This window comes from Fringilla coelebs, assembly GCF_963513975.1.
Source record: "Fringilla coelebs genome assembly, chromosome: 1".
Lineage (NCBI taxonomy): Eukaryota > Metazoa > Chordata > Aves > Passeriformes > Fringillidae > Fringilla > Fringilla coelebs.
In genome coordinates, this window is record NC_140028.1 from 43,655,001 (window position 1) to 43,672,442 (window position 17,442).

The 17,442-nt window shown below is 39.1% G+C and overlaps 1 protein-coding gene across 16 annotated transcripts in view; it reads right to left on the minus strand.

The window, feature by feature from the left end:
- Window positions 1–17,442, minus strand: part of DTNA (dystrobrevin alpha) — a gene marked incomplete at its 3' end in the record, with an annotated part of 181,353 nt that overhangs the window by 94,120 nt on the left and 69,791 nt on the right. For all 16 annotated transcript variants that reach the window (XM_084210490.1, XM_084210489.1, XM_084210486.1 and 13 more), the window contains one exon: window positions 4,656–4,723. In XM_084210490.1, the coding sequence (XP_084066616.1) occupies window positions 4,656–4,723 (68 nt within the window). The remainder of the gene's footprint in view (window positions 1–4,655; window positions 4,724–17,442) is intronic.

Genomic DNA, 17,442 nt, shown 5'->3' on the forward strand with positions numbered 1-17,442 from the left:
TGATAGTACTGATACCTTAGCTGCTGAGCTGGCAGGGGGAGCCTAGAAACATCTGACTGACAGTCAATCACTTTATATTGTAAAAGCTTAGTTCCATTTTTTAATGGCAGGGACTTCTAACTCTTTCCTTCTGGATACATATGTGGCAATTCCTCCCTTGACTGGGGACACCCCTCAAGGCTATTCCTTCAGACCAGGTGGAAGTGATTTGTCCACAGTGTTGATATGGGTGAGTAACACCAATCAGTACTTAATAATTATTAAGCTATTTTTGAATAGTGACCAATATAATTAGCTATAAATATCTATACTATCTGGTAAACAATTTTGATTAAAATATTTTAGCTTAATTGTTATCATTATCACCAATTTAAATAAAGATTTATTTTATTCCTATAAATATATTTGGTTCACTATCCTTAATCCTGCATGATGAAGTCATATAAAGTATCAATTACATCTATATAATGCTTAAGAAATAAACTCTTGACCAAGTCTGGCACTAGAACTGGATCCAGCTCTACTCAGACTACTCTCTGAGAAGGAGTTTCTAGAGTGAGGGGGATCCTTTCTGCACCTTGTGACTCAGTTGGAGGGCTTCCTTCCCTGACAAATCTCGCCTGAAGCTTCCATTCCGCCTGTGGCAGCATCATTCACCCACACTTTCTTAAACAAGGTCATCCTTCGGACCCAAATTTTTCAAATGATACTCTCTATTCTCCCCAAAGACTGCTCTTTTCCTGACCAAATTCTCCCACACCGTCTTCACAAGGCTCCCAGCTACTCCCTTTTGCCAGTTACACCATCTGCTCCTAGGAGAAATTAACTTTGACTACTTAACATCAGGTATGGAAGTATTTTTGTGAGTTTATTCCATCATATCCTCTATTGTTAAAATGATACTGGTTTTTTCCCTTCTCCATTAGTATCTCATTGACAACTTTAGGGAAATTTCTTTGTAGGTGAAAGGGAGGATAAAGCTTGCAACACTAAGCTTTTTGTTTTTAACAGGAAAAAGAAGTAAAATTAATGTAACTTTTTCCCTCTTAACTTCAGTGAAAACTATCAATAAACTTCCGGTGCTCCTTTATAAAACTTCAGCCTTTTAACAAGGTTTAAAAAGTGAAAGCAAAGTGAGACTCTGGCTCATTGAGCTTCTGAGGTTGCAGTAATAATCCTAAACAAACAAATTGGTAGGCAACATTGCTGTTTTTTTTTTTTCTTTTTTAATATTTGCACACATAGTAGATGGTATTATTTTGATATTATTTGGGGAGTAAGTGTTGCTGATAAGACCCTGGAACAGACAATTTAATTTTGTCATGATTCACATTTTGCCACAGTCAGAGATCTATTTGTCAAATGATTTCTGTAGAAAAGTGCCATCACATACGTGATGGAGAGTCCTGATAAACAAATGGAAAGATGTCCAGGACTGAGCACAGCAAATGAGACAGCAAATTTGTAACTTCCCTACAGGACTGCCAGTGGCCTCTCCTTTCTTCTGCCTCCTGGCAGTGCCTCACTCTGTTTCCTTTGAATATGTTCATGTCAAGTAACACTGCTGGGAGTTTGCAAAGATAACAAAGGGACACACTGCAACTTTGGCTGCTGTTTTCTGGCTGGATAATATGTGCCAACAGTGATGTACATTTTGAGCTCTTCAGTGTGGATATACATGGACATGTCAGGTCAGACTAAGCAAGACTAAGACCTAGTGGCTTGATGGCAACAGAGCATTTTGAGTTAAAATACAAGCTTTAACCATGGGACTCTACAGAAGGTGATAATGATTATGATATCAATTCACAAATGATTGTAATTTGGAACTAGAAGGATGCGTCTTTTGAAAGAAAGGAAACAAAAAAAGGCTGAACTGTACCTTTCAAAATACAGGGAAATCCCAAATTTAAAGTCAGAATCAAATCCTTCTATTCCTTGTTCAGGACAAACTTCCTACTTAAAAAGGCTTGAAAAGTTGGATTTCTTTTTTTCTTTTTCCCCTCTTTACTATCTTGTGTAGTCTGGAACATGACAATTATTGTGGGGTTTCTATCACAGACTTGGAGATGTAGATCCCAAGAGACAAAACCACTGGTCAAAGCCTTTACATGATGAATTTTCTTCCTCTGATATTGGCAGGTTGTGGAGTTTACCTATTACCACAGGCTTATGCCTATCAGAATGTTAAGAAGCTTAACATGGCCCTCAATATGTAGGGCATCAGGAGCACATGGTTTTTGTTACACATGGTAAAGTGTGGGCTTGCACACAGCTGAATGCCATCCCAGGATGAATTCTGGTTTCAGTAATACACACCCTCCACACACAGCGGTATCTGAGGGGCTCTCAGAATGCAAAGTTCAGTGTTTTATGAATATGGCTAAAATATACCTAGTTTTTCCACTAAGACTTAATATTTTCCCCTCATTTTACCTAGTTGGAACATCCAGTTCTCTGTGTACATAGGTAGTAGGCGGAGGAACAGAGGCAGGCAAACAGAAAAGGGAAGCACACGCGTGCTAAACCAGACTGAAGTATGCCAAAATACTAAAATGTGAAAGAAGAAAATAGTAGACTATAACTACTGGTGTAAAGAAGAAAATAGTAGACAATAACTACTCGTGTGTAATACAGGAAAATAGTCCCTCCTCTGCCTCCAGCTGCTGATTTTCCCAATGCCTCCTTAACTCCTGCTGAACAATCTAACATCAAAACAGCCTTCAAAACTGTGGAAACAAACCACAAATTTTCACAGCAAAGTCCTAAATATTTTAGGAGTATTTAAAACTATTTGAAATTAATGGTACCTATGTCACTGACTTGAGCTGATAAAAATCAAGGCCCGTCTGTAATTATAATTAAAACTACAGTATGTTCTGCTAATGGACAAATACATTTTTTGATTCTGGCCTAAGTACAACACCTCCCCAAGGTTCCAGGGTGCTGTACACAAGAGACAACTGAATCAAACAATAGCCTGAGTTGGAAGGGACCCACAAGAATCATTGAGTCCAACTCTTGGCTCTGCACAGGATACTCCCAAAAGTCACCCCACGTGCCTGACAGTATTGTCCAAATGCTTTTTGATAGCTCTGTCAGGCTTGATGCTGTGACAACTTCCCTGGGGAGCCTGTTCCAGTGCCCAAACAGCCTCTGGATAAAGAATCTCTTTTTAATACCTAGCCTAGACCTCCCATGACACAGCTTCATTCCATTTCTTCAGGTCCTGTTACTGGGCACCAGAGAGAAAAGATCAGTGAGAAATATTCATGAGTTACAACAGCAAGTGCTGTGTGATACTAAAACAATTACAGGGCACAACAGAGCTAGTGGACACTGTGGAATGGGCCAAACCAGTTCTTGGTAGGCCATCCCAGTGGGAAGTCTTGAATTTGGAGAGCTCAGATGTACGGCTCACACACATTGAACTCACCAGCACACACCTGGCCTTTCATTATGCACAATAACTCCAGTCCCAGAAATTCCCTAAGTCTGTCACCAAGGATCAGGGAGATGCTCTGTCATAGTTTACTACAAGGCAGGGGACAAACAGGAAGCTTAGTAATTACACACAAAACTCAGGTAAATCTAGTGAGAGTCTCAAACTTGATATGTAATGGAATTTCCTGGAGAAACAGTGGATTGGTTGTAAGAGAAATTAGAGATGACTGTCAGAAGTGCAGGAACATTGTTGGTATGGTACATCCCCGACACACTATCATGCAGGGAGCACAAGACTTCATTAGGAACTACAAAAAATTACACTGAAGTGGGGTATGGAGTACATGAGTCGTCCCTGTACTGTGTCTGGCTGAGATGCAGTTAACTTCCTTTATAGCAGTCTGCATGGTGCTGTGTTTCAGATCTGTGGCTAAATGTGTTGATAACACATGGCTGTTCCAGCCCTTGCTGAAGAGCGCTTGCACAGCACTCAGGCTTTTCTGTTTCCTACTCTGTCCCCTCCCCAGAGATGTCTGGGGATGGGCAAGAGGCTGGGAGGAGACACAGCAAGGACAGATGCCCCACCTGGCCACACCATACAATGTCATGCTCAGCAATAAAACTGGGGTAGGGAAGGAAGGCGGTGGGGAGTTTTGTCTTCCAAGGCAGACACTGTCTCATGAGTGGCTGGGCATCAGTCTGCTTTTGGGAAGTGTAGAATACCCACCTTTGCATTGCTGGCTTGGTTTCTGTTGTAATTTTCTCCCTCTCTTTCTGTCACCTAATCAAGTCTTTATCTCAAGCAATGAGTTTGCTTGCTTTTGCTCTCCCTATATTCTCTCCCATTCTGCTGGGTGAGGGATTAAGCAAGTATGTGGGAGTTTGGCATCTGCCTGGGGTCAACCCACTACAGATACCTCCAAAAAAAGATGTAGCTTTTGGAGACCTTTATCCCTCTTCATTGCAACCTGTGTACTCCATCATCTTAGTCTTAAGAAAACTATGGATTAAAATAATTCAATAAAGAAATCTGATGTAGAAAACCCCTCTTTCCTGCTTTGGTCAAATCAGCCCATTTTTGTGCGGTTTTGGTCTCATGATATTCATTTGTGCAACGGAGATTTGAGGTGGAAAGCTTGCATAAATTTTACTGACATTGCATAGCAACTGGCTTGGTCTATCACAGCAAAACATTTCCAGGAAGTACTTACGCATTTCTGCAAACAGCTGCCTTCTTTCTGCCATGGTATTTCCTCTTTTCCCACAATCTTCAATCATTCTGGAAGACAAAATCATGTGAAAACATTAAGCATTATTCCCAGACTGAACATACGTACGTAAGCATCCAAAATTGCTCCTGAAGAACCTTGGAGGTTGACTGGTGCTCCACGTGTGTCCGATGCCTTTTGCCAGCCTCTCTGCGGCGTGCTTTGTGGAGAACCTGGTCCCCAAACTGTCCTCCATTCTCTGGACTCTGCTTTCAAGCATTTGTTCCCCCTCCCGCCCCTCTCTCCCAAAGGCAGTGTTCAGTTTTTCTGCTTGATGTAACTAACTGGCTTACATAACACAAGCTCTGAAATTCATTTTAGGTTTTCTTAAATAAGGAATCCTCAGTTTAAATTATGTAAGAGAGAAGAAATCATAAAAGATTCGGATATTATTTTATAGTCTCAAAAACTATGTTCTAGCCAATTCTATGTGGAGGAGACAAAAAAAAAAACCCAACAAACAACAGCAATTAAATCTCTACTCCGTAACATAATACATGTTATTTACCCAAGCAAGCACTCTCCCAATATTCATTCAAATTCAGGGCACTGTATCTGTGGTTAAATGAGTTTCACAAAAAGGCTCAGAAGTAAGAATATATTTTCCTTCTGTTTTTAGATGAAAAAAGTCTTTCGACTGTTTTGAAGAGCACTACTGCTGGATAGAGCAGAGAGAAAAGTGACAGCTTCTCTCACAGCCAGCATTCAAACCATAAAAGACCAAAGCTTTCAGAGTGAAGATAAACATCTTTAGCAGCACTCCAAAAGTTAAAACTAGCGTCAGCACCACCACTTCCTATGGGTAATTACCCTGTCGAACCAATATCCTTTCCTGCCTGCCAAGTCTGGTTAGAACTTCTGACCTGCATTTTAATCTCCATCCTTATGTCAACTAGACTGTGTAAAATAACATCACACTACCTAGGTTATAAAGGAGATGTTCTATACAAGCCTGCAATCAAACATACTGCACTGTATCCCAAACCTCCACATGTATACAACAGGAAGGATAAAAGTACTGGATGCTGAAGTCTACCATCACCAAAGAACTCAAGACAGAAAACAAGTTTCCTTTTATTTCACAAAGATAGAAAGGCAATCACATAAGAGGTGTTTTGTTGTGTTTTTTTTTTTCTCTTTCAAACTGCAGAGTTCAAATGAAGTGGTGGTACATTATAATTGCCTTTTCCAAGTAGCCTATTCAATTCTCAGAGTACTGATAAAGACTCTGCTAAAGTGCTATCTATGGTGGATGTTTTGTGATGTGAGCAGCAGTCCCAGTAGGAAGTGGACAAAGGGTATGGATGCAGCCTCTTTGCAGGGATATTCAAGCTCACCTCACATTCAAGTACGCTCCCATTTGTCCAGGAGTGATAGGGATGTGTGTAGCATGGCATGAAGTGTGAGCTAATGTATCATCCCTTTCTGCAGAGATAACAGCTCTCAGGATAGTGCTTCACAGAAGTGGTCACTCAGCCTTTGATCTGAGGTAGCTGGAGGTGGTATCTTGGAGGTGGTCAGGGAAGACTTAAACCTCCCTGCAAAATGAGATACCACAAAATATGGCACGCCCAACTAGCATCTTAATTAGACAGCAAGAAGTAATATCTTTTTTACATAAATCAGCCTTAAATCTCTTCCCATAAAAAATCAAAAGCAATATAATTCCACTAATCATGGCTTGAGCTCCCCACTCCTTTCTGTTTCTAATGAAACTCATGGTAGGAGACAAATTTGCCACGGGAAATGACCAGATCTCATAGGACAGGTGAGTTAATAAAGTCCTTTGAAAAGAGAATATCTTGTACTAGGGAGGGCAGTTGAGTGAATACTTCAGAGCAAACACAATTTTTGATTAATATTTATTGCTTGTAGAGTTGGTTATAGGCCATCACAATTTTCTCTGACTTCTCCTAAATTCAGCATGATTCCACAATGTGCAACTTGTTTTCAGATCACATATTACCTGTATTATTTGACTGAGATTGGGATAATTTGATTTTGGCACAAGGATGACATCATCTTCCACTTCTTGACACAACTGACACTTAAATCTTACAGATGTTTCTCCAGCTAATAATTTGCTGTTTTCATTCTACCAATGTTCTCTAACATTTGTGAAGTAATTACTGCTCTCAGAGTGATTGCTACAAATTTTATCGAAAACATAAGGGGTGCAACTTTATTCTCACTTGCCTCATATTGACACCTGGAGAAAAATATTCCTTAGCTATTGCTTTTAAATATCTTGCAGAGCATTGGCTCACCTGTGACCTTATTCACCATGTGGAAGAATTTTCCCAGTCAAAATGTAGTAACAAAAAGTATTTTTCAAATCATGCAAATTGTACAGCATGTTTTCCACTTCCATCAGAAAGCCTGCTGTAAAAGTGTCCCTTTAGTGGAGGGAAAAATAATAATTCTTTAACTGTTTTTCTGTTTTCTGCAATTCATCCTCCCTTTACTTTTAGTGTTTATATCTCCCCACATAAAAACATTCCCTGGACCTGATGATCATTTTTCAGAATGTCCCATTATCTTCTGAAATTGAATCACCCTTTTCACTGCTGGGGCTTATGGGGATTACCATGCCTGACAAATAACTTTATATTTATAAACACACAACTCAGGCTTCCTCAGAGAAGGAAGGAACTTCAGATTTATGTTTTAAGGACTCTTGCACCAGATATTTTGCAGATTTTAAAACAGCCTTCACCCAAATGACAATCCTCAAATTCTGTGTAACAGGGTATATGCCGTTAAGCTAATGAGAACATTAGTGGTGGCAGTATTTTCAGACAGACACATTCTATCCCTCTTTCCTGTCTTTTCCTGATAGAAAAAGGTGATAGATGATGCTCATCTACCAGAGTATTGTTACTTCTGAGTCGCCTTTGACAGGAATTCACTCAGCTGCATCTTCCAAGCTTTTCACATGCATTTTAACTCCAGCCCAGGCTCAACTAATGCCACTGTCAAGGTGCTGGGCGTCTCCCTTTTCAGCCTTGTTCCCTGCAACCCAGCTCACAGGTACACAGCTCTACTCTTCAACTCAGATTACAGACTCCTGCTTTGAGCCCATGATGTGCCCACCTCAGTCCCTGGGGCTGGCCCAGTTGTGTTCCAGCATTTCTCAGTTTGCTCACAGCACAAGTCACATGACAGAAAAAAAAAGTACAATTTGTTCTTCACAGGAGAAAAGCAAATCACAAAGCAAATGTGCTTTGAAAAACAGAATACATTTCCAGAGACATAATTTTGAAAAATATTAATTAATGTATACATTTCTTATAGTAGGGATTAGATTATATTTGTCTTCTCTAGATTCCTTTCACTATCTTCTTCCCTTCATTTTTCTTCCCAGGAAATACCTCCTTCACCGCAGGTAAGAACACCTATTGTACATCTAATTAAAATTCTAGTCACAAGCTAATTAGTAAAGTACCAATTAGAGTGGGATCAAGGCTTCAATATATTACAGACATTCCAAAGCAGAAATCTTTCCAAGTGTGAGGTTTCCAGCCTCTGAAAAAGATACTGTGAATGTTTCATTTTTACCCATGTTCCAAGTTGAAAACTTTTATGGCATTAGTAGTGCTATAAAGAAATTAATAAATAAACAAATAATATAGTTTGATTGGAACTATTTTGACTACAATTTCATATTCATGCTTATCATGGATCAGAAGCATAATTGGTCTATTTTTTAATATACTTTTCTGGTTTATAAAATGTGGGTGGGAATATCATGTAATATGCATAACATGAGAACTAAATGCCTCATTTATCTTTCCTTTCCTGTTGTGCTGCTTGGATTATGAGCACTGCAATAATCTTTCTCACAAATAAGTGTTTTCTTGTTTCAGTATTTATAGGGTAAATAATATCTTTTATTAAGCCCTACTATACGTCATTCTTTTCACAGATAGTGTATTTCCATTACATTCCATTTCTCAAGCTATGTCTGTGCCTGATAAAAAGAATGCATGCTACATTTAAATCATTAGCTCCAAAAAACCCTATCCATCCTGGTTTAGGCCGGAATACAGTTAATTTTATTCCTAGTAGCTGGTACAGTGCTGTGTTTTGAATTTAATATGGGAATAATGTTGATAACACACTGTTGCTTTAGCTGTTGCTAAGTAGTGCTTACCCCAAGTCAAGGACTGCTCATCTTCCAGGCTCTGCCAGTGAGCAGGTGCACAAATGACTGGAAGGGAGCATGGCCAGGACAGCTGACCCAAAGTGGCCCAAGAGATGTTCCATACCTCAGAGCATCTCACCCACGACATAAACTGGAGACAATCGGCCAGGAGGTGCCAATTGCTGCTCGGAGATGGGCTGGGCTTTGGTCAGTGGGTGGGGATCCACTGCATTGGGTACCACTCACTTATCTTGGGCTGTATCTGTCTCATTATTGTCACCTCTCTCTGTCTCACTGTAGTTATTATATTTTGCTTTGTTTCAATTATTGTTTGTATCTCAATCCATGAGTTTAACTTTTTTTTTCCCTGATTCTGCCTACCACTGGGGGGGTGGGGCTGGTGGTGGAAGAAGAAGCGAGGAGTTGCATCTGACTTTACAGCTGGGGTTAAAGCACCACACCATCTAAAGAAACAGTTGCCTATATGCCTGCAGAAGGCACTCCCCTCTGGAAAGCCCCACACATGTCCCAGGAGACCCAAAAATTCCTGAACTGACACATGCACACACAGTTTGATGAGTCTGAGAAGAGCCACCCCACTAGCACTTCCACTAATCCCCATCCTGTTTGTCTGTGACAGATGCAGCGCCCCAGGGAGGCAGGACACACGCCAGTGAGGAAAACTGCCCACTGAAATTGATTAATTCTGGCATGAAAAATTTATCAAGTCCCATGTGATGGTTGTGATGCAGTTTGGAAAAAGAGGCTCCGAATCCCGGCCAGTGACACTTGTGACAGTCTTTCAGGCTGGACAAAAGCTGCTTTTCTGTCGAAGCAGGCTCACAGGAAACAGAGAAACACCTCCCTCTGCCCCAGTCCTGTCCAGCTGAGCGTGCTGGGGCTCTGAAACTCTTGGAAGCATTTTGGGACCCAACTAGCTGGAAGTCTTGTAGCACAAGACTGGTAAACCCAACAGTGAGTATCTCAAAATCACTTCTGGAAAGAGTACCCCCATTTGATAGAAAATATCAACCAGGATCAAGCACCCTTTATGTGAGCTGTCTGTATTTCCCTAGTGAGGAAATCTCAAATGCCTGATATAGAAGCTAGTTTTTCTTCCATGAAATGATGGAAGCTTCGATATCCCTGGGAATTAAAAGCATTAGGATGCAGAGAAATGTTCTGGTTTCTCAGTGGCTATTTTTTACACTGTTGACAAATCTATTTTCTATGCAGCTGGTCAATATTTAAACCCAGCTTTGAGCAGACAGCAGTACCATTTTTCAGCAGCACAGGCTTCTTGTCTGCCATTGCTTGGGACAGTTTTATCAAAATGTCCTTCATACATAACAAACTGCTGTTTCTTTTCAGGATTTACCAGCATCAGAAATTTTGATTTATGAAAATGAAAGAGCCTGCTTGAGTCTATCTAACCATGACTTTATGAGGAACTTAAAAGCTGTAGTCAACATCCAGGATTCTGTTCATGCAGGATTCGTGGCAATGTGAGAGAGGAGATTTTCAACTGATCTTTTATTTTCTCCTATTTTCTCCAAATCCAGCTGTGTAGGCAGATCCTGCTCTGCTAACTAGAACAGCTATGGCTGTTTATTTCAAAACGAACTTGGACTGGAGAACAGCGAGTTAAAAGGGACAGTAAGTGCTGGCTAAAACCATATTTCTGACATCACCAACCTCAGCAATCCTTGTAGTTAATAATAAAAATCCTGAAGGGCCATTTCAGAGCCCTCTTCCCCTTAATGGATTTATTGGTGCCTTATGAATGTCTTGTTCCACATGTTCTAATGAACCAAGTCCCTAATAGGCCTCTCTAAGCTTTACATTCCAGGGCTAATCTTTGGCACTGTAATAAAACTGGTCAATGCTCTTTCCTGAGGCTAGTTATAATTGCATTGCACTCACAAAGTGTGTTTGTATTTTATCTAGATGAGATTTTTACAGTGAAGAAAGAAAACAAAAGCTGTTGCTAAGTTCATCTCCAACATGAGTCTCAGCAAGTCTGACTCTTCTCATTTTCATAGTATTTGTCAATTTTAATACCACCAAAAAAAATGAAATTCAGTCTTGATTTATTCCTTTAGTGAAATGTGTGTTTTTTTTTTTTTTTAAGAAAGAATTTTCCAACATACTTTTCATTGGCTCCCCCTTTTGGGAGTTTTGTATCCTTAGTGGGAAACTCAAAAATGCCTAATAAGGCACCCACTGCAACTCATTTCCATAACACAGTCTTCAAGGAAGTTTGAATGCTGTGCAAATCTTATCTCTCAGGTCTAAAAAACAAGTGTGAAGGAATTAATAAAAAAAAAAAAAAAGGCATAATTTTGAGACAGAAAATAAGAGAGTCAAAATTTACTCATTTAATATATGATACTGTATGGAATCAGCACTTTACTACAGGATGCCATGACAAAGGAAACATCAGCTGTTTTCTGTGTGCACTAGGCATTATCAAGTTTAGGAAATCAAAATCTTCCTAACTAGGCCTAAATATATACAAAAATCCTTATTTTTGTCCTTTTCATGGGTACTTGTACAGTATTATTTCCAGCTTTTCTCTGCAGCATGAAGAAGAACTTCTCTTAAAGAATCTTACTACTCCAGACATGAAAGACATTTAAGAAAATGACTACTTGATACCTAAAATATACATGGAAAACTTTAAAAAGCTGTCTTACAGGCATTGCTTAGAGAAATTTTTCTAGCCATGATCTTTTTGAGTCAGGCTTCCTGATACTACAATAGACTACTTTATTGGGTGAAATATGGAAGGAAAACTAATGTTCAAATATGTTCTCATCTTTTAAGAGCATAAGATTATTCAATAAAATATTTCTGGTCAACTCCAAAAATCTTTTCTCCAGGGCTTCACTGCCATCACTTCTGTTAAACATTAGGGGTTGATTCCAGCTAACTGCTACAGATTTAAATGTATAATTTCAAAGTTCTATTCAAATGGGATTAAAAAGTTGTATTTAATCAAAATTTTATTAAATATTTTAAAACAATAAAGAAGACACCAATTTCCTTCATATATGACCTTTTAGAGCCTTAGTTCAACTAAGGGGTAGCTAGAAATAACCTCCACTATTGGTCATTTATTTTTGTTACACTCAAAATATATTCCAGGAAAAGAAGCCCCCAAAACTCAGATACAAAAGCTGATGATATACAATAACAAATCCGATTTGTCTGATGTGCAAATATTTTTATAGAGTTTTCCCAGGAACTCATTTTGGAGCTGTATTTCACTGGCATTGTAGCTTTTCCTACAAAATATAATTTTTAAAATCTATTTTACTAAAAGCCAGGATCAAGAAAGAACTGATGACCTTTGAACACTCAAATATGTAGTTCTACTCCTTTCACTTAGTTAGAGAAGGCATAATTCACAGACAAAACTGTAATGAAACTCAAGGGATAAAAAACTATAAGGACTTTATCACAGGAAGCATTTAACTGATAATCGGATACTTTGGTAGTCTGGTCCTCTTTCTTTTTTATTTGCCATTGCCAAAGGCAAAAAGGAGGTTGCAGGATATCAAATATAATTAAAATCCCACTTAGTCAAAGGGATCTTTCAGTTCTTCTTGTGCTGCCATAATTAAACCCAAATTCATCTGAGAGTAAGCTGTCAGTGATACAATTGTGTTAGGAAGCATTTCTTGGCTTCTGCCAATTTTAATAATACAAGCTGTCAGTTTTTGTAAATACAGATTTGATGATTATTTGCTGTAGGACAGTAGGTACTTTCATGTCCTCAGAATTACAAAACCAACTAAATAAACCAAATGGTAGCTGCAGGAGAAAATGCATTCCTAGGAAGCTGAAATTATTGAGGTCCTTCACATGAACTGGGAAAACCTCACTAAAATTGAGTCCTATGAGCAAACAAATTACTTACTAGAACAGCCACTGGCTTTTGTAACCTTACCTGATGAAAAGTTTTGGCACCCAAACAATTAATGCAATAGCCACTGATCCAGAGGAGTTGAAAAAAATCTTATCAGCTAGGATGTTTTCCATTATACAACTGACAACCAAGAAGTATTTAAGCTTTTTTTATCTTTATGCCTGAAACAGATGCCTTTGGGTTTTTTTTTCACTTTTCAATTTTCTGAAATGTTACAACAAATAGATTTATAGAAAAGAAAGTCTGAACTATATCTAAACAATACAGCTTAAAAAAAGAATCTTCAAAAACAATCCCATGGAATTTCAAGTCACTGCAGATCTATTTGCCAGAAAGGTAGAAAATAAATTACAAATGAAAGAATGATGAAGCACGGAGGAAATTGTTCACATATACTCTTTCATAGTGGTAGCTGTTAATTTGTCTTGAAGCTCAGTGAGAGCAGGCACTAGGACAGAAGAATGGTACTAGGATGGGAATTAAGGCATTTAGGAGCATATCTGGGTTCAGTATATACCTTCTGAGACAAAGAAAGCTTTGGTTACTGCATCTGTATGAATCTCACACAGAGAGAAATCAGATCCTTAATGCAAGCAGGAGCAGCCTCCAGGCTGATCTAATTAATATCTGAAGAAGGCATTTTTAGCAATTAGCTGCTTTAAGGGCATAAAGAAATGTAAGATTTTATCTTTTTTTCCTGGCCCTATCCCTTCTGTGAGTGGCCCTTGGGTAACAGGAATACAACTTGATTGTTTTGGTGGCTGCACTCAAATGATGATGCTTTGACAGCAGATATCAACTTGTTAACTTTAATTCTGTTCACAAGTACCAGATCTCATTGAAGGTCACACCTCTATGTCTCTAATTTTCTGATGGAAAAAGAAATTCCACATGCATTGTTAAAATGATTTCACTAGGCAGCCTTAGTTATAATAAAGTTCAATCCCCAAGATACTCAGTTAAGATACTAACTCTCCTGAAGTCATAATGACTGAAATCAGGGTCTGTACATTCTTGTCCCATAACTGCCTGCCTGCATACCCATCAATAACCACACAAGCAATACAGCACACAGTCATTATACACCACAGTAACAGGACAGGTAGGCTGGCAGTACCATGTGATAACAGAAGAATCAGCAGAAAAAAACAGCAATGGGATGCCTACATTTGTATAAAACTTAAGAAATTACAGGTCAATACAGGAATTTCTGAGTATGAATACACAGAAGATCCAAGATGGGCTCCCGTTCAACAAAAGCTTTCTTTAGCCTGTCCTTATCCTGCAAAACCTTTACATACACACTGAACCCAATGCATATGCTTGAATTCCCTTGTGATTGCCATACTTAGCCAAAGAAGAACGGGCTGCTGAACTGGGCTCAAAAGTTTTCTATTTAGTTCTTAATAAATGTCTAACAAAAAAGGGCAGCCTAAAAGCAGTAGGTTACATAAAAGGGAATGTACTTGGAAATGGCACTTCAAGGAGGAGTCAGTATCTCCCAATAAAGATAAGCTTTAATCACGTAACAGAGAACACAGCTCCTCTGCATGTGATGTGGAAGTTTACAGAGTACTGAGGTCACTTTGAAAGCAAAAGGAATTAAAGAATTAAAGAGAAGAGCGTTAGGAAACAGAAGAATCTTTCACCCCTTCATCCTTTTATTCATTATTTGGATGTATGTTGAGATTCTATTCATGATGCTCTTATAAATTATGAAGAGAAATACACTTTATGCCAGTTCCTACATCACTGGTTATTCCTAAAGTATCCCACAACAAAAGTTGGCACAAGCTTTTCTTTTCCAAAACTATCTTTGATGCAAATGTATTCTGTCTTTGCCTCCCAGCTTATTTAAGCCTCCCTTTGCTGGAGTACTCTCACACAGTATTTTCACACCCTTTCACATTAGTCTAGATAATTTATTTCAATGATTAAAAAGGTGCAGCTATTAACTAGGAGCAGAAATTTTTGCAAAACTATCCTTTTAATAAATAGAAAGGCATCTTAGGTCCTCACTAGAACAGCAATATGTTAGACTTAAGGCTGTGGAAGGCTCTAGTAACTTAAAACAATTGAAGAAAAAACCCCACCCTTATTTCAACAGGTAAAGGGCGACAGGAAATGAAAGCAAATGCAAACAAAAAAAAAATGGACAGTTTGATATGCACTATCAGCTAGTTCATTTTCTCAAATAAAAAACCTAATATAACAAATTACTTTTAACCTAATTAAAATCTGACATTATTTTATTAGGCAATATCATTATTACAATAGCATACAGAAGAAAATGAAATACAATATAATTATGTAGAAAATAGTCTCATATATTAAGCCAGAACAGAAAGCTAATGCTTGAAATATTGAATTCAAAGATAATGGCTTGTAAATGGACACAACAGAAACAGGCTGCTACATGTGATTCACTCTTCTGTGTCTCTCCTCTCAGGTAATGCACATTACTTCTAACCCTGGCTGGACCCTGCTAAACTCGAGTTAGTGTTGTATAAGCTTGAGGAGGAACATTTTTAATAAAACAGTATTAATTGTACTGCAAAAGAACATTTAGATTATAAAAATCCCTCCAATGCCACATAAATATTTCAGCTACTAGAAATGGGATTGTAAGCAGACCCTCATCTGGAGAAATTTCAGTGCCCTGAATGTACCTCTCCCATGGCAAGAAGGGAATGTGAAGAAAGCCAAGGGGTGCACATGAAAGCCCAAAAGAAGCACATCTAAGCAGGCTGGCACTTATGGCTGCAAAGATTCCGAATGTGCTTTGAAATCTCCAAATGGTTGTTTAAAGATGTTTCTTTGTGTAAAATGAAGTAGATCACTTCTTAGAAACGCTCCTCTAAGGGTAGTCAAGGCAGAATACATACTCCTACACAAGCATCGCTCTACGATGCACACAATGCTTCAGCTTTTGTGTAAAAATGACATTTGTATCATTAACAACAGGAAATAAGAGGTGCCAAAACAGGCAAGACACTGTCACACAGCACTTAATGTCTGTATGTCACGCTCCCCCGAAGACTAAATGTCCGCAAACTAATTTTTCAACACCTCCTTCCTTTGAAAAGATCTCATTTTCCTTCTAAGACAACGCAGCAGTTCTCGGAGAACCACCTCAAAAACCACTCCAGGGACAAACTCAACCACTAAAGCATGAGCTGCAAAGGTGCCATTCCCAAGATCCACCACACTTAAAGGGTTATTTCACAAAGACTAGCCACCAAAACTCAACAGCCATCAACTATGAGAAGGCCTCACAGCTGGAGGGAGAAGAGGAAGGGGTGGTCAATGTGAAAGCACAGAGACATCCTACAGAAAAGCAAGGGGCATAAAGGCCTCCAGCAGCTTGCAACACATAATATATCCTTGGACAAAGAGTAGCAATGCAAACTGTCACAAGCCAATTTTTATGTGAAATGTATCAGTTCTGAGCAGATAAAACATTTTACAGATGCTTTCAGTATGAAGCACTGACCACAACAGCCCAGTGGCCAGACACTTGTGGCTGCTGCAGAGGGACTTCAATTAGGCCATGAAAGCGAGAGCATTATATGAATCCTTGCAGAGAGCAGTAATGTCTACAGGCCTGGATTTTGACAAGAAAAACAGACTTGAATTCACTGCCACAGTGACAATTTGCCTGGGCAATTACAGCCCCCTCCACCTCCAGAGGGCCCGTGTACACACTCTCTGAGCCAGCAGCAGCTCTCCTGAGCGATGCTCCAGCCACACACCCAGCCACTGCTGTTGGAGATGCCACCAGCCCAAGAGACCAGCAGAAACTGGCTCTAAGGAGAATCTGTGTGAGTTACAAGGGCCACACCACTGCCTGGAAAAAAACATGTCCAATTTGACCCTGTTGGTAAGTAGAGACAATCCTTAAACTGGTCCAGAGGCATCTAAATGGAAGGTGTTTGAGCTGGTAATAAGCAGATTTGAGCTAAGCTGGTTAATGATATTTGCAAACAAGAATAAGTACATTTGCACCTCAGGTGTCATTTGCTTAATTCTGAGAGCATGTCTAATATTCTTCTGGGTATTTTGGCAAGAAAGCAACAGTGTATTTTTGGTCTGCCTTATCAAATGCATCACATCAGAGTAGGAAGCAAGAGACCTCCTCCTCCTCCTGTTTGGCTCTGGTTCAACTACACTCAACTATTACATTCTAGTTTAGGCACCAAGTTGTCTGGAAGCCATTGACAGAGTGCAAGGAGAGAGGCAGAGAGATAGGAAAACACTCCAAGGACTGAGAGCGGAGAGTCTGATTTCTGGGAAGAGAGTAACATCAAATTTATACAGTTTTGTTAAATGCTGATGAGCTGGGAATAAAAATGCTATCTGCTGTTCATGTTGGGGAGAGAATTATAAGGTGTGATATACAGGGTTTAATTAGGAATAAGAGGAATAATATTTAAACACAGAAAACGTCTGATCTCAACAGGGGAACTCAGAAGTGAAAGATGTATGAGGCTCTAGACAGTCTCACAAGAGATACAGTGAATGCCCTACAGTCCATGGCTTTTAAAACTATCCCAGTAAATCTTTTGAAACATTTATTGCAGGCCCAATGCTATTTTCAATGAGGTGAAATGGAGACTCCAGACACATTTCTGGATGAGAATGTCAGTGGTATAAAA